The sequence below is a fragment of the Trifolium pratense genome, linkage group LG7 (genome assembly GCF_020283565.1).
Source record: "Trifolium pratense cultivar HEN17-A07 linkage group LG7, ARS_RC_1.1, whole genome shotgun sequence".
NCBI classification, from domain to species: Eukaryota; Viridiplantae; Streptophyta; class Magnoliopsida; order Fabales; family Fabaceae; genus Trifolium; species Trifolium pratense.
This window is the reverse complement of record NC_060065.1, coordinates 20,383,862-20,402,717: the sequence shown is the minus strand read 5'-3', so window position 1 is coordinate 20,402,717 and position 18,856 is coordinate 20,383,862. Positions and strand designations below refer to the sequence as shown.

At 33.4% G+C, this 18,856-nt stretch overlaps 2 protein-coding genes and 1 pseudogene across 2 annotated transcripts; 1 reads left to right on the top strand and 2 right to left on the bottom strand.

Annotated features, from left to right (window-relative positions):
* Positions 1 to 1,908: 1,908 nt before the first annotated feature.
* On the bottom strand, positions 1,909 to 3,157 carry LOC123898667 (probable carboxylesterase 8). Its single transcript, XM_045949680.1, has one exon. The coding sequence runs from the start codon at positions 3,065 to 3,067 to the stop codon at positions 2,057 to 2,059; it is 1,011 nt and encodes a 336-aa protein (XP_045805636.1). The 5' UTR covers positions 3,068 to 3,157; the 3' UTR covers positions 1,909 to 2,056.
* A 1,781-nt stretch (positions 3,158 to 4,938) lies between these two features.
* Positions 4,939 to 12,028, top strand: LOC123898536 (65-kDa microtubule-associated protein 5-like). The gene is made up of 9 exons (XM_045949518.1): positions 4,939 to 5,074; positions 6,072 to 6,314; positions 6,417 to 6,632; positions 7,976 to 8,131; positions 8,217 to 8,376; positions 8,497 to 8,648; positions 10,403 to 10,490; positions 11,646 to 11,719; positions 11,791 to 12,028. Exons 1-9 carry the CDS (start codon positions 5,063 to 5,065, stop codon positions 11,851 to 11,853), a joined length of 1,164 nt encoding a protein of 387 aa, XP_045805474.1. The 5' UTR covers positions 4,939 to 5,062; the 3' UTR covers positions 11,854 to 12,028.
* A 3,232-nt stretch (positions 12,029 to 15,260) lies between these two features.
* Positions 15,261 to 17,072, bottom strand: LOC123896025 (annotated as a pseudogene).
* Positions 17,073 to 18,856: the final 1,784 nt, after the last annotated feature.

The window sequence follows — 18,856 nt, the reverse complement described above, 5'->3', positions numbered from 1 at the left end:
ATTATTGAAGTAATCCATGTTATTATGTCAAGATATAGTTAAGTGTTCGTCAAAAAAAGAAAATAATAGTTAAGTGTATTTCTTTTGTCCTACTTAAAATAATTGAGATTTTGGTCATCGTTTTTTTTTATAAGCTTTTGGTCATCCTTTTAAAATTTAGTTTTCTAAGTTGTTAATGGCCACCTGAACATTATCCCTATTAGAAATTTTGTTCCTCATTTATTTACTTAAGGGGTTTTTTGCATTGGAATCAACATATGTAACTTAATTGGTTGTTTTCCAAAAGCTAATACTATTCATTAAAAGAAAAAGATACATAAAAAATTGAGAATAATTTTTACATAAATTAGCAGAAATAGTTGGATCGAAAATAGAAGAAATTATAATTTCGAAGTTTATGTTTTTTTTTTAACAAATTATGGGGATGTCAATCATTGGTGACAAAATTAATGGGTTATTTTTGCTTTCTAGAAAGAAAGTAAAATAATTGATATACTTTAACACAAAATAATTTACACAAAATCATTGTTTACAATTTATATACTTTAACACAATAGAGAATGTGGATCACACAAACGGGCACGGAACGTGCCCGTTTGGGCACTAGTATATTATTATGCCACATCAACTTTGACTTGGTCAAAATTGACTTTTTGCAAAAAGGGTAAAGATAGGGGTCAAAAGTGCTATTTTGAAACATAGGGGGTCAAAATTGCAACTTTCTGAAACTTAGGGGGCCAAAAATGCTATTTTAAAATATAAGGGGTCAAAATCGCAACTTTTTGAAATTTAGGGGGTCAAAATTGCTATTTTGAAACATAAGGGGCCAAAATTGCAAGTTTCTGAAACTTAGGGGGCCAAAAGTGCAATTTAGCCAATAAAATTTATATGGGTTCCATAAAAGTTATATGGGTCCACATTTTTTATGGGACCCATGTGAATTTCAACCAATAAAAGAGACTGTTTTGGAGTATGTTTGTTAAAGAGTGTGTTGCTAGCATTATTCAAATACATATTTCTCCTTTATTATTAAGGAAAATGCTATATAGTGCCCCGGGGCACTAGTTAAGAATACAAATATAGAATTTTTTATCTCGTAAATTGTGCATTCAATGTTTTAATGATGTGAAAAGTTATTTTTTCTCATCATTAACTTTATCATTTGTTTCCTTTTTTAGTATGCTTAACTAGTGCCCCAGGGGCACTGTTTAGCATGACCCTATTATTAATTGCAAATTAAAAACTAATTGAGAAATCAAAATAAAGTTCTTGAAATATAAAAGTTTTTCACAAGAAAGGTGGTTTGAATTCTGAACCTTTAAAAAATCAACTTAAAAGAAAATTAAGGTTATGAATTTAAATAAGATTCAAGCATAAAACAGTCAGTACGTTCTTAGAACAATCAAATTAGTGATAAAGAGGAAGTAAATGTGATTTGTGTGTCAAATATGTGCACAAATATATATATATATATATATATATATATATATATATATATATATATATATATATATATATATATATATATATATATATATATATCATCACTTGACCGATTTTATTGCATACCAGGTTTTAGACGCCCACCTTGATTCGTCGTATACAAAAGCTTTCAAAATTGAACTGGCAGGTGCATTTCAATCACACTTTGCGGGAAGGAAATCGGAGTGCTGATTGGCTGACCAATTTTAGTTTTTCTTTGGATTCGTTTAATACTCATGTTATGGAAACCCCTCCGAGTGGAATATCTAGTCTCCTTTTTGATGATTTTTCCGGGGCTTGCATGCCTAGGAATATTTATGTAACTATGTAGATCTCTGTTTCTTCTCTGGGCGTTAGCCCTCTTTTATCACAAAAAAGAAAAAGAAAAATCGGAATCCTCTTTTTTGCACAGCTACCATCTTATTATAACAATATTCTTTTATTAGTGAAAGTTGCATATAATATAACCATCCAGACATTTTCCTAATTAACAAAAACGTGATAATGCCAATAATTATTTTTTAAATGATCTTTTAAAAAAGCAAGAGATAAAAATACATCCTAGCATAAAGTTTTACATAGAGGATTGAGGAGTAACAGTAGAGAGTATAAATTTCTTAACATAATCAACCAAAGCTTGTGCCTTAGAACGATCAAATATTTCCACAGCATGATACCCATCCTCACAAAAATAGGACTCCACGTGCACCCCATGTGCCTCCAAAATCTTCACCAACTCCTTTTGCTTATCCACCAATGGATCCCCACCGTAGCCATTAACAAAAGTCCTCGACAGCCGTCGGATCTTCTCACCATATATTGCATTCGAAACCGTTGGATTACAATACACGTGGTCGCGATCTGCACCCTTGGGCAACGATAGGGTCCACATGAGATCACCTGCAGGTAACGGTAATATATGATCGTTAATCAAATGGAGCTCAGATTTCGTCCTCCGAGCTCCACTAAAAAATGGAGAGTTTAATAGGAGTCCTTCGATCTTAACAGGAGAAAGATCAAGATCTAGAGCACGAAGAGCCGCGAAGTAGGCGATGTTACCTCCCGCGCTATTTCCCATTATGAAGCATTTACTAAAGTCGACGTGGTCTCTTATCCATGGATCAGATTGGGTTGGATTTTGAGCTTGGGATTTTAGCCAGAGAAGAGATTCAACAGCGTCATTATATGCGGCGGGAAGGCGATGCTCAGGCGCGAGACGATAATCAACAGAGGCAACAAAGGCAGGGATTTCAGCAGCAAATGTGGAGCAGGAATGATGGAAGATTAGGGATGAAGGGTGGTAGAGGATGAAACCACCTCCATGGAAGTAGAGAATGAGGGGGAGTTTAGTCGTGGAGGAAGACGGTGGAGGGTTTGGGATGAATAGGCGGATCGATGTTTTTGCGGCGGCATTTAGGGTAATATCTCTGGATAGAGCGGGTTGCGAGTCTTTGGGATCGGAGGATGGTGGCACGGTGGGGACGACGTAGTTTCTTGTTAGGGAACCGTTTAGATTGAGTTTGATTTTGAGGAATTTGTAGGGATCAATGGTTGAGTTTTGTTTGGAAGATGATGATTTTGCCATTGTGGTTGAAATGTTTCAAAAGAGTGTGGAGAGGAAGGAAGGTTAATTTAGAGTGAATTATAACATGGAAATGTTGTATTTGTTGACAACAAAAAAACCGGTGGTACTTAATATTTCTCTTCTTTAGGCTTTATTTATTTTTTCATTCATGGTGAATAATTTTTTTTTTTAAGCATTCATGGTGAATAATTATAACATGGAAATGTTGTATAGTTGAACAAAAAAATCGGTGGTACTTAATATTTCTCTTCTTTAGGCTTTTTTAATTCAATGTTTTGTTTTTATTTTTTTTTATTTTTTACATTTCGTTGTGATCACGCTTTTGCCATGCATTATTTGCAAGCAATAGTTTCATATTTGTGGCCACTGCGCTAGTTGGAAAAAGAGATGAGACATTACAATAATTTTTTAAAAGAATGTCTAATTAATAAAACATTAACATCATTAAAAGAAATAGCAGATTTTTTTTGGAATTAAGTTCAGTTAGCAGAGACATGTTGAATTATATATGCAGGGGGTCGGAGTTCGAATCCAGGTCATTCGACTTATCCACTTTAAAGGTGAAATCAGGTCCGGCGTGCACACATGTGCAAGGTGTGCGACGGCCTCGAGCCTCAAAATTTTGAGCGTCTCATCTCAAAATTTTGAGCTCATATAATATTAATTATATATTTTTTATTTTATTTTTTTGGTAGGAAATATTAGTTATATATTATATATACTCATAAAATATCATATGTGTATTAATACATTATTATTTTTTTTATGTATTTTGTATTTCTTTATTAGGGTCAATTTTTAATAGTTAAACGGTGTCTCTAAATAATCGGAACCGACCCTGGATAAAATTTTTAGCTACCAGACTACTTAAAAAAAATTATTTTCAACTAAAAGAAAAAACATGCTCATAAAGAATTTGTACGACCTACTGATGGTTTGGTGGGTTATCTGACGTTGGAGTTATGATACATTGATGAGGCACACATAAATGAAAGTATGAAACAGAAACCCATGTGCATCAAGGTTTTGAAATTATTTTTTTCAACGTCAATTGTCAATCTACTTCAATATTAATTTTAAATGGACGAATTTACCCTCATATATAAACTAAAACCCTGAAGAAAAAAATTTGGTTACCGGAACACTTTGGAAAAAAGTGTTCTGATATGTAAATTTTTTTTTGGGTTACCGGAACAATTTGGAAAAAAGTGTTCAGGTATATAAAATTTTTTTAACTTTTTTTTACCTGAACACTTTGAAAAAAAGTGTGTAGGTATGTAAAATTTTTCCAAATTTATTTTGTTACCTACACACTTTGGAAAAAAGTGTTCAGGTATGTAAAATTTTTCTATTTTTTTTTTGTTACCTAAACACTTTGAAAAAAAGTGTGTAGGTATGTAAAATTTTTCCAAATTATTTTGTTAACTGAACACTTTGAAAAAAAGTGTGTACGTACGTAAAATCTTTCCAAATTTTTTTGTTACCTACACACTTTTTTTCAAAGTGTTCAGGTAACAAAAAAAAAATTAGAAAAATTTTATATACCTGAACACTTTTTTCCAAAGTGCGTAGGTAACAAAATAAATTTGGAAAAATTTTACATACCTACACACTTTTTTTCAAAGTGTTCAGATAAAAAAAAGTTAGAAAAATTTTACATATCAGAACACTTTTTTCCAAAGTGTTCCAATAACCAAATTTTTTCTTCATGGTTTTAGTTTATATATGAGGGTAAATTCGTCCATTTAAAATTAATGTTATGGTAGATTGACAATTGTTGGGGTAGAAAAAAGAAAATTTCAAAGTCTTGCACCCAAAAAGGTTTTTTTATAGTCCTCTTGGGCCTGTTAAGTCCAACCCGCTATCAAAGAGTGTCTTGACATTTATCACAAAAAGGTTGAGGAAACCAGAAAGCACAAAGCTGACTTGTTTAAGTGGCTGGCTGATACTGAATCTGAAGTCACCAATATTGCTTCTTCTCTTGGGGATTCTGTGATGTTCTCACGGGTATGTTCCATTGGCATTCTCTTTTGTACTATTGCTGTTTCTATTAACACGGCCAGTGTTATTGAATATCGGCCATGGCTGGTATCCGTGGTGGTTTTTGGGCTCTCCGCCATGGCCTATTTAGGGTGATATTGTGGGATTTTCCGCCATAGGCCAATATAACGGCACCACATAACAGCCAGTATGGTGTGATTTATCTCTCCGCCATCAGCCATCGCCAACACTGAACACGACACTCTAAGCACAATTTTCCATTATATTTTTGCTAAGATTGTGAATCCCTAATCTAGTCCCTGAAATTGTAAGGGTCTGACTTTGATCCCTAAAATTAACAAAATTTCAAAACTGTCCATCAAATTGATTATCTTCGATCATATCAGTCGTTTTGTGAGAATTTCAAGGACCAAATTGATTAACTCTAAAAGATTAGTCGAATGTCTTCAGCCATATTGCACATTTTATGACCATTTCAAGGATTAAAGTGACCAACTTCAAAAGATTAATAATGTGATTGAGTTTAAATTTTGAGATCATTTTAAAATTTTCTTAATGTCATGGACCAAATTAGCCTATCTTACAATTTCAATAACTAATATGGAACCTAAAACTTTCCAAAGTTGGACTTTTTTTTGCTAACACTTGAAATCTTTTATAAGCAAATCAAAATGTAGTTTTAGCATTTATAAGTTACTTAATAATCAACATGTGTAGTTAATAATTGCAATCCTTAATGTTTAGTTAGATAGAAGACTGTATTTTAACTCTTAATAATCAACATGTGTAGTTATTTATGAAATTGAATTTTACAGACACATTTTTTAACTGTAATCATTATCAGATTTTATGATTAATTATTTTCTTCAATTTTTGTGTGTTAATAATTGCAATCCCTGTTTGATCATTCCCAAATCCTTATGTTTGCTCCGTTGCACAATTAGAATTTTGCCAATTAATTTGGTAGATAAATACTCAACTAACACAGTTCTGCATTTGAAAGGGAAAGGGCACTCTGAAGCAGCAACTAGCCAACATCAGACCTGCCTTAGAGGAGAGGTCAAAGAAGGACGAGAGGCTCAAGGAATTTTTAAAAATAAAGTCCCAAATTTCTCAGATATGTGCTGAAATAGCAGGCTGTGGACAATCGAAAGGTGTCACGGATCAAGATGTTGATCAATGTGATCTGACAATGAAGAAATTGGGGGAACTCATTTCGCACCTCGATGAACTTCAAAATGAAAAGGTGCTACCAAATTCAAAATATAGTTGCATAATATCGACACTTCCATATGTTTTTTAGTTTCCTAAGTGTTAGCCTAATATTGCTTATTTTCTCTCCAATCAGATGTTGCGCCATCAGAAAGTGAAGAGTCATATCAGTACTATTAGTGAGCTTTCAGAAGTAATGTCAATTGATTTTTCGAAGACATTAAATGATATCCACCCAAGCTTGAGTGATTCATCAAATGGTGCATCGCTAAGCATTAGCAACGACACTCTTGCTAGCTTAACTGGGGCTATTCATTCATTAAAGCAGGAAAAACAACAAAGGCTACAAAAGGTCACTTTTTCTGATCTAGATTAAATACTGCATGTGTCTCACTGTTGCTATTGAAAGTAGTACAGGTGGATCATCATATTCGATACAGCAAATGATCACTGTAAAAGCTGTACCAACAGTTACTGGTTTAGTGTTAAATGGTCATAAGTATCCTAGTCAACTCATTCATTTCTTGCATCGAATTGCAGTATCTTTTGATGCTCTATCTCTTATTTTCTTGCAGCTTGAATAATTATTTTGATTTTCTAATATCCTTCTTTGTATGCAATTGGAATTTGGAATAAGGTGATTATGCAATCAGAAGAAAGTGTATTTGACAGTAAAACTCAATGCTTTATAAAATAAGGTTGAAATTTATGTTAAAGGTATAAGATGCAATGAACGAAAGTAGTCGATGGCGCGCTATAGTGGCACTCTAGCGGTGGAGCGGAGCGGCAACGTGCTGCGCCGATGAGAAGGCCGGTAGCAGAGCGGAGCAGTTAGCGATAGCATTCGCTCCAGCCGGGTTAGCGGAGGCCGCTCCAGCCTAGGGGATAGTCTGCTTTTGTGTTTTCATGGAGCACGAAGCACTTTTTATGGCTGAATTCCCCTGATCAGCGCCATTACATGGTCTCCGTTTGCCGCCATCGCATGATTTGGTCGTCTTACGTGATGCTTTGTTTCATTATCTTAAAATGTCATATGTTCCAATAGGAAGGAGATAGTTGGCACTAATTAAATAATAGTAAAAATAATTTATTATTTCAGTAATTATTAAATATTGTTTTAAATAAAAAATAACTACATATGCATATATTTAGTATAAAAATAAAAATATTTAGATATATATAGTCATAATTATTATATAGTTATATATTAAATAATTCAAGTAGCGGCTATCCCGCTATACGCTATCCTGCTATCCCAGTTTTGGGGTTGGCCGCTCTGCTATCCAGGATTGACTACTATGAACCAAACTAAGTCATAAATATTGTCTTTTCTTTATTACTGGAACTATTCTTTTTGTGTATGGGATGGGTTTGCTTCTTTTTCTAATACTCCCTCTAGTCCTTATTATAAGAAAAAAGTTAACTTTTTAGATTCATAGAACGATTGATGTATTTAGTCCTTAATATAGACCAAATACATTAATCATATTATGAACCTAAAAAATAAACTTTTTCTTATAATAAGGACTAGAGGGAGTATGACGCGAGGGTGGAATCATGAGGTTGAAAGGGTACTATTGTTTTAATTCATGCAAATAAATAAAAATGGATTGCACGTCTAATTTTGTTATTGATGGATAAATTTTTTCCAGCAGGTTCTTGAAGATTTATGAATATAATTTTACTTTCTTGCAGATACAAGAACTTGCTAAATTCTTGGTAGAGTTATGGGATCTTATGGAGATGGCAATTGATGAGCGAAAGGCCTTTAGCAATGTTACTAGATTAATTTCAGCATCAGTTGATGAAGTGTCAATCCGAGGGTGCCTTTCTGCTGATGTCATCAAGCAGGTTAAAACTTATATGACTTGAACTTGCATTGCAATTTTACTTGCATAGTTTGAATTTTAGTTGATTATTATTTATATTTATTCAGGTTGAGGTTGAAGTTCAGCGCTTAAATGTTTTGAAAGCCAGTAAGATGAAGGAATTAGTGTTTAAAAGGCAGAATGAACTTGAAGTAATTTACAAAGGAGATGACATGGATGTGGATAGTGAATCTGCTAGACAGATTCCGACTAGCCTCATAGAATCTGGTACATAAACTATATCTAAAGTGTTATTAATTTTTTTCTTGAAATTTAAATGCGGCTACTTACAAATGTATGTACCTTTAATTTCCATTTTGTTTTCTCTTAAATACCTTTAATTTGCAGGTAATATTGATATGTCTAAATTGCTTCAAAACATGGATGATCGAATCATAAAGGCCAAAGAGCAAGCTCTAAGCAGAAGAGATATATTAGATAGGGTGGAGAAATGGAAATTTGCTGTTGAGGAGGAAATATGGTTAGATGCATATGAAAGGGTATGTTGCCCGGGTGCGGGTACGGTACCGGTATCCGATACCGGTACGGGGTACGTCATTTTTAGAAAAACTAAGGTACGGGTACGTCCCTATAATTTTTTTTAAAAATATAATTATATATATCAAATAATATAGTTATATTGTTAAAACAAATAATTAAACATAAAAAATATCACAACACACTTTAAATGTAATTTAAATTGTTCGAAACATCAAAATATGAAATTAAAAACCAATTAGCTCAAAAAGAGTCAATTATTTCCCTCTTCATCATCACTAAAAAGAGTGACCTCTAGTTAGGTTCACCGCGAGAAAGACTAGCAATTTCAAGAATATCAACTATATATTAAATAAATCTCATTCATCTCTACGAATATCCCACGTTTTTGTTGCACTTTCATTATAAGTATTAATATTTCTCTTTCTTGAGAGAAGACGAAAATTGGTATGAATAAAAACTAGATCTTCATCTCTCTTTGAATTTAGTCTATTTTTTTTCAATGAATGAGTGAATAATTCCGGCGGCTACTTTGTTATTGTTTTTTAGCAATAATTGCTACTTTATATTATAAACAAATAAAAAACGTAAATCTTCCTATAAAAAAAAACTAATAATAAAAGAAAAAGGAGAAAAAAAATCGTGTTTTTTTGGATTGGTGTACCACGCGAGTACCACAGGTGTACCACGTGTGTACCCGTTGCAAAAAAAAATAAAAAAATAAATAGGTACGGCATCGGTGCGTACCGGGGGAGTACCATACGCGTACCGGTACCCGGTACGTACCCGGTACCGGTACTCGGTCTAAAATGGAGTACCCATGCAACATACCATTCTTAAGTTTATTTCAAATTATTTTATTCTTAAAGAAGCTATAAATTGATGCAGATGAAATTTATCACCATAGCGTACAAATATGTTTATTTTATCATTTATATATGATTTTTTTTATTGTTTTCAACCCAAAGGGACCTGATGACTGTTATATGCACACAGGTTACTATAGTTTATTGGTAATTCAATTTCAGTTTATTTGGTTTCCCTTTCTAATATTTAACTATTACTCTCTCAGTGTCATTATAAAGTGTCTCATTTGACTTGTGTGCGGTTCTTAAGAAAATGATGAATATAAAACACAAGTTTCATTTACTAAAGCACCCTTATTAATTGAGTAGTCAGGTGGATTAAAGACATAAGAAATAAGGGTATATGAGGGGGAAAAATAATGAATCCTTTGTATTCTAAAGTGACAAATATTTTGAGATAAAGAAATATTACAAATGAGATGCTTATAATGAGATGGAGGGAGCAACTATTTATGGGCCTTTACGGTTTACCTAATAATCTAAACTTAGATACTCACAAATGGTTGGCCCCTCTTCTAAATAAAGTTGGTAGGGTGGACCCGTGCATTGTCCACACTTAAAACCTCAAATATCCTTACGTGTAGGAGATACAAAAGAATATTAGATTTTAAACATTCTCTGCTTTGGTCATTTTGCATTATGTTCAAAATTATGTTGAAAATGAAATCGCTATACTAAGTTATCCATGATGGTTATCGAGGACATTTCTGTACTTTGACTTTAAATATTAGAAGTTAATACTTCAATTCTAACTACAAATGTTTTATATTCTGTTAATCAATTAAAAAGTTTGATAAACTTGCTATTTTTTATTATTTAGTAGATTAGTATATCTATTTTGAGAAAGATATCAAAATATAAACAATTTGCCATTTTTGCCGTCATACCAGGATGAAAATCGGTATAGTGCAGTAAGAGGAGCACACAATAATTTGAAGCGTGCAGAGAAAGCACGAATTCTTGTCAGCGAGATTCAATGTGAGTCATTATTTTAAATGTTACATTTGTAGTAATTTTGGTTGATCTAGAATCTTGATGATTATAATAGATTTTTTATTTTTATGCCTTCATGTTAAGGGAAACCTGTGAACTAGTTGCAGCGTATGCTTGAATCAGAATGCTATTAAGATGTTAATGGTATTCAGAACACGCTGAAATAGTAGACCAATTAAACTGTGGACAAGCTTGAATGAATAGAAACTCTTATAATTTTATAGAAGTAATTCCAAGTATGAGTATGACCATATATAGTTTTGATTATGTCGTATAGGTACCAGTACTCAATGTTTTCAAAATTGACCAGAAATCAAATTGACGAGACCTCAGGTCATGCTTCAATAAGTTCAACCATGGATGAAATAGATGACTAATAAAAAATGTATTAAGTATAAATAATGTATAATAAATATATGCAAAAATGTGAACCAACCACATTTACGGATCAAACAGGATTGGCAAACTGGCCAATTCCTAGTTCACCAGGTTGAACTTTCAGATTCGGTCCAATTTTTAAAACATTGCTAGAGGTAAATGCCTTCCTTATTTTTTATGTGAAAAAAGCCATTGGAATCCACTTATATCTGACCAATAAATATTTGAGATGGTGTGTTATAAATGAAAAACTTTTGGAATGCAAACCATAAATTAACTTGAAAAACATAGCTAGATGTTAAATTTGGCATGTCAAAATATGTTACTGCTATTATCTTTATCTATATACGAGAAATCTTAACCAGGCAAGGTCACAAAAGTTTTCCGTTTGCCAGTAGCTACTGAATATGCAACCTACTAACTGACAACTAGAAATTTCTAACCGTGATTGACTAACAAATAGCTATTTGTATGGGGTGTTGGCAGTTAAAATCTATATAATTTATGATGTTATAAGACTATGTAATTTTGAAAGAAGTTAATCCCAGACCTTTATTCTATGTTCCAAAGCTGGCAGATTAGCAAGATTAAGTAATCATTCTTGTTTCTCATAGCTTGAATAACATATGTGAAGGACTGAAAATAAGCTCTTTGCAGAAAGAAAAAAAAATCACATATAAGTGCAAAGCTCTAGGTTGTAACTTGCTGCTAGTTTCCTCATTGGTTTAACTCTAACTATCCTTCAAATATTTTACTGAATAGCTATGGTATGGAATTTAACTGCTAAAGTGAAAGCATGGGAGGCGGATACAAGAGTTTCTTTCTTATATGAAAAGGTGATGATGACTATACTTGTGACTGTAATATGGGGATACATTACCGAGGTTCTGACTCAAATTTATTTCAGGTTCCATTGTTGGATAGCTTGGATGATTACAATGTACAACAGAAGCAAAAATCTAGGGTATGACTTACAGTCAGTACTTTCTCAACCTCTGTTGTTCTTCTCTTTAATCTTCTTATATATCATCGAACAAAAACTCAATCTGCATTTCCCAGCAAGGGTGTGTGTATTCCTCTTTAATCATCATTGCCAATATAGTGACATAAATTGAGTTGACTGGGGATATATATATATATATATATATCGTATGTGATTCCCTCAGTGTCATCAACCGCGGTAAATGCTATTTGATTATGATTTTTGACATAAGTGGAGGTTGGAATAGGGTATTGTTTTGGAATACCGAGAGGTATTCCGGCCGAATGACAACAATCATAAAACGGATGAAATGTCGCCCCGTCAGGGATGTTTTCCATAATATCATCAATTTCATCTCCTGTGCAAACAGAGAAACAATACAAACAGATGCCTATGCATAATTCAAAAAGAACAAACACAACCAGACAATAAAAAAGCAACAAAACGAGCAGCAAATAAAGTAGTTTATGAACTATCTCATAAACTAACTACCATTGATCCTTACCATATAATTGTTCCAAATTGCCGTCTTGATCCGGTCCAAGATCCATACAATATTCTTCATCAATTTTGAGCCCATGACCACTAAAAAAGAATATTAATTTATCTCCTTGCTTAGCACCTTCGGCCATTGTTCCCAAAATCTGCATTATGTGGTCATGATTTTGTAGTTTCTCGACAAATGTGTCGGAGGAAGATGTTGGAACATCAGCAATATAATCTGTTAAAAATTTTATTTCATTTGGTTTACAACCGAACCCTCCAATCAGGTGCTCCCTAAATAGTGCCAAACTTGGAATAGACGATACTAAACAGTCATCTTCGTAACTCGGGTATGCTAAAGCCACCAGTAAAACTTTGATCGATAATGGAGTAAGCTGAAGCCGCTTCTGCTCCTGTTAAGAACACAAAAATAAATACTTGTGTAATCCAAATTCTGAACTCACATGACAACCAAACAATTACCATCCAAATTGACTTTTGTGTCAAAAATACTGTAAAGATTTCAGTAGTATAGGACATTTTTCGATTGTTTCATTCATGTGAGAAGTAACAAAATAGATTCTAAAATTTCATTTCACGCCTCATAGTTTCTATTTCGATTTTAAATTGACAATAATAGTTATTGTCAATTTAAAATCGAAATAGAAACTATGAGGCGTGAAATGAAATATTAGAATCTATTTTGTTACTTCTCACATGAATGAAACAATCGAAAAATGTCCTATACTACTGAAATCTTTACAGTATTTTTGACACAAAAGTCAATTTGGATGGTAATTGTTTGGTTGTCATGTGAGTTCAGAATTTGGATTACACAAGTATTTATTTTTGTGTTCTTAACAGGAGCAGAAGCGGCTTCAGCTTACTCCATTATCGATCAAAGTTTTACTGGTGGCTTTAGCACACCCGAGTTACGAAGATGACTGTTTAGTATCGTCTATTCCAAGTTTGGCACTATTTAGGGAGCACCTGATTGGAGGGTTCGGTTGTAAACCAAATGAAATAAAATATTTAACAGATTATATTGTTGATGTTCCAACATCTTCCTCCGACACATTTGTCGAGAAACTACAAAATCATGACCACATAATGCAGATTTTGGGAATAATGGCCGAAGGTGCTAAGCAAGGAGATAAATTAATATTCTTTTTTAGTGGTCATGGGCTCAAAATTGATGAAGAATATTGTATGGATCTTGGACCGGATCAAGACGGCAATTTGGAACAATTATATGGTAAGGATCAATGGTAGTTAGTTTATGAGATAGTTCATAAACTACTTTATTTGCTGCTCGTTTTGTTGCTTTTTTATTGTCTGGTTGTGTTTGTTCTTTTTGAATTATGCATAGACATTTGTTTGTATTGTTTCTCTGTTTGCACAGGAGATGATATTATGGAAAACATCCCTGACGGGGCGACATTTCATCCGTTTTATGATTGCTGTCATTCGGCCGGAATACCTCTCGGTATTCCAAAACAATACCCTATTCCAACCTCCACTTATGTCAAAAATCATAATCAAATAGCATTTACCGCGGTTGATGACACTGAGGGAATCACATGCGGTTCAAAGATTAGGGAGTTGGGTTGTTGGTGCTCGTATCTTGTCTATGCAATGCACAAGGTTCTTATAATGCTCGAAGGGAACGTTGTAAATATTGAAATGGCGGATTTGATGAACTCCGAACTAGCTTAAAAAGAAGCTTATCGACTAGAAATACAATCAGAGGAAGAAGCAGATCGAAGGGAAGAACAAGGTGTAAACAATGACTATTCACAGTATCCTGCTCTTTATTGTGCTGAATCGCATTGTTATTCAAAATTTCTAGGTGGTTGTTGAGAATAGTTAGATGAAGTAAATTTTCTGATCAATTAAATGTTTGAACTCCATGAACCAATTGGACAATGTCATGTCAGAAATCATTGGATGGATGTGCAAATCAACTGTGGTTAAAGTAGAGTATTATTCAATTTGATCAATGGTGCATGGTTGAATGTTGTCTTCTAAAAATAATAAAATATTATAAAGTTCAATTTTCAATAAACTGATACCTTAGGAAAAATAATGGGGCGGTGATGTTATCATACACCATCAACACTTTATACATTTTCTTTCTCATCTCTTTGTTCTCTTTCCCTCTCTCTGCCTCCAATGCCTATCAGTATCACCACCACCACCTCCTTATTTCAAATGAAATTCCAGAAAACGATAAAGAAGTAAAGTTTGTGCTTTCTTCTTCACTGCCAAAATAAACAAAGGTTCATCTGATTTCCTGACCAAAAAATAGATAAATAATTCATCTGATTTCTAATTTCTAATAGAGGGTTAACATTAAAGTGTCGAATATTTTGTAATTAAGTTGTGATAGTTGCTTAATAATAGAGTGAACTTTCTCATCTCCTCAATTCTAGGCTAAGATTGTGGATCTCATATGTGAAGTGAAGGCAAACATATCAATGAAAACAATTACTCCGTTAATTCAAATTCTTTAATTCTCTTTTCCTTGTCATATAGTCATCTGGATTCTTTAATTTTCACTCAACTATTTATTTTTTACCTCTTTTTCCTTTCTTATTTTGTAATTTATGATTTTCTCAATTTTATTTTTGGGATCCAGAGTGGCTTCAACACAGAGTGCATAAACTTGCTATCTTGAATCCATAATTTTTTTATCTCTCTCACCAAACAGAAGAAAAAGAAAATTAATTGGAAAGTGAATGTGGACGGACATAGATGGAAATAGAGATCTTAACAATTGGGTGGTAGAAAAGTACAATAATGATACTTGAAAATGATAAGGTGTAAGAAGTTGAAAATGATAAGGTGTAAGAAGTCTAAAATGATCTATTTAATCTAACGGATAATATTAGTTTCCCACGGTGGGAGACCTACTAGCCTTTCCCACCATAGAAGGAGCCCAAAGCTTGTGCCTTAGAACGATCAAATATTTCCACATCATGATACCCATCCTAACAAAAATAGGACTCCACGTGCACCCCATGTGCCTCCAAAATCTTCACCAACTCCTTTTGCTTATCCACCAATGGATCCCCGCCGTAGCCGTTGACAAAAGTCCTCGACAGCCGTTGGATCTTCTCACCGTATATTGCATTCAAAGTCGTTGGATTACAATACACGTGGTCGCGATCTGCACCCTTGGACAATGATAGGGTCCACATGAGATCACCTGTAGGTAACGGTAATATATGATCGTTAATCAAATGGAGCTCAGATTCTGAGCTCCACTAAAAATTGGAGAATTTAATAACAGCTCTTGGATCTTAACAGGAGAAAGATCAAGATCTAGAGCACGAAGAGCCGCGAAGTATGCGATGTTACCTCCCGCGCTACTTCCCATTATGAAGCATGTACTAAAGTCGACGTGGTCTCTAATCCATGGATCAAATTGGGTTGAATTTTGAGCTTGGGATTTGAGCCAGAGAAGAGATTCAACGGCGTCATTATATGCGGCGGGAAGACGATGCTCAGGCGCGAGACGATAATCAATGGAGGCAACAAAGACAGGGATTTCAGCAGCAAATGTGGAGCAGAAATGATGGAAGATTAGGGATAAAGGGTGGTAGAGGATGAAACCGCCTCCATGGAAGTAGAGAATGAGGGGGAGTTTAGCCGTGGAGGAAGACAGTGGAGGGTTTGGGATGAATAGGCGGATCAATGTTTTTGTGTCGGCATTTAGGGTAATATCCTTGGATAGAGCGGGTTGTGAGTCTTTGAGATCGGAGGATGGTGGCATAGTGGGGACGACGTAGTAGGGATGACAATGGGTAGGGTATGGGTAGGGTATTATAGTACCCATCCCCATACCCGTAGATTGAAAAAATACCCGTACCCATTCTCATACCTGCACGGGTAACAACTTTTGCCTCCGTTCCCATACCCTATGGGTACCAGGTACCCATACCCGTTACCCGCATTTTTACTAAAAATAAATTGATCAATTATAAAATATCATATAATTTTAATAGAATTAAAAAAAATTTAAAGATTTTAATATTGACTAATGAAAATTATAAACAAAATTATTACTAACCTTATGTTAAAGTTCATATTTATGTTAAATATTCACATTATTTTTATATTATGTTATACATAAACATTTTTATTAAAAATATGTAATAGTTTAGTAGAGTTGTATTGTTTTAAATTATTTACATATATTATAATATACTAATATAAATAAAATAAATAAATATATATTATGCGGGTATAGGGCGGGGTGGGTACTAAGGTACCCGCACCCATACCCGTTTATTTTTGCGGGTAATTACCCATACCCGTGCCCGTACCCAAAATGCGGATTTTTACCCTACTCGTTGTGGGTAATTTTTGCGGGTACCCTCTGTGTATGAGTCAAATTGTCATCCCTACGACGTAGTTTCTTGTTAGGGAACCGTTTGGATTGAGTTTGATTTTGAGAAATTTGTAGGGATCAATGGTTGAGTTTTGTTTGGAAGATGGTGATGTTGCCATTGTGGTTGAAATGTTTCAAGAGTGTGGAGAGGAAGGAAGGTTAATTTAGAGTGAATTATAACCTGGAAAATGTTGTATAGTTGGGGAAAAAAAATCGGTGGTACTTAATATTTCTCTTCTTTAGGCGTTTGTTTCATTCATGGTGAGTAAATTATAACATGGAAATGTTGTATTTGTTGACAACAAAAAAATCGGTGGTACTTAATATTTCTCTTCTTTAGGCTTTATTTTTATTTTTTCTTTCATTCATGGTGAATAATTATAACATGGAAATGTTGTATAGTTGAACAAAAAAATCGGTGGTACTTAATATTTCTCTTCTTTAGGGTTTTTTAATTCATTGTTTTGACTTTTTTTTTTTTGTTACGTTTCGTTGTGATCACACTTTTGCCATGCATTATTTGCAAGCAATAGTTTCATATTTGTGGCCACTGCGCTAGTTGGAAAAAGAGATGAGACATTACAATAATTTTTTAAAAGAATGTCTAATTAATTAAACATTAACATCAATACATCATTAAAAGAAATAGCAGAAAGTTTTTGGAATTTAGTTAAGTTAGCAGAGACACGTTGAATTATATATGTAGGGGTTAGGGTTCGAATCCCGGTCATTCGACTTATCTACTTTCAAGGTAAAATCAGGTCCGGCGTGCACACATGTGCAAGGTGTGCGACGGCCTTAGGCCTCAAAATTTTGAGGGTCTCATCTCAAAATTTTGAGCTCATATAATATTAGTAATATATTTTTTTATTTCATTTGTTTGGTAGAAAATATTAGTTATATATTATTTATACTCATAAAATATCAGATGTATATTAATAAATTATTATTTTTTATGTATTTTGTATTTCTTTATTAGGGTCAATTTTCAATATTTAATTAAACAGTGTCTCCAAATAATCGAAACCGACCCTGCATAAAAATTTTATCTATGAGACTACTTTAAAAAAGATTATTTCCAACTAAAAGGAAAAACATGCTCATAAGAATTTGTACGACCTACTGATGGTTTGGCACGTTGGAGTTATGATACATTGACGAGGCACACATAAATGAAACAGAAACCCATGTGCATCAAGGTTTTTCACTCTAGAGTGCGTTTGATATGTTAAAAAATTGGGTATTGAATTGGACAACTTTTGTTGTATTCTGTTTGATTTGAAACTGGTTATGAGATTGGACAAATTATGTAGCAAGTAACAGGACAAAAACAAGATTTTTTGTCCCTCACTAAACCACATGACAACTTTTTATCACAATACAACTATAAGAAAAACGAAAATACTCATTTTATTTTCGAATATAAAGATATTATCGTTTTATATCTCTCCAGTACAGTGTTGTCCTGTTATGTATTATCCTATTCTGTTCTGTATTGTTCTGTCCAGTTTTGCTGTTTTACGAATTAAATGCATCCTTAGTGTATCAATTTATATACGAAACAGGATTAAATATTGACGCGATTTTAATTAGGATTTTCTGTATTAAATATTTTCTGTAGTAATGAGAATGTTAACATGTGCATATATGACACGTGTTAAGCAAGAAAAAATAGAAATTATGCTTTAGAATTTGTGGTTTTTAACTTTTAAAGCATTAAATGTTTTGTATCATTAAATGTTAAATTTCTATATTAAACTATCTTATCATGTGTCTTATATGCACATGTTAACAAGACCCTGTAGTAATGATTAAAATTGATTTATACTAATTTTATTAAGATACAATATAAACTGATTTGAACCGATCGTTAGTTGGTTCAGTGGTGATTGGCGTTGAATTTGGTAGGGAGGACCGCAGTTCGATCCCTACAACTGTGATCGGGAGGGGGCTGGAACCACTTGATGCCAGAACTGACCCTCGAACCATATTAAACTAGTGGTGAAAGCAAATATATATATATAGGATGTATATTATGAGAATGGTAAAAATACATGAGAATATGAGAATGAAATAATAGTCGTTGGATAAAAAATGGATGGGTAAGATTAAAAA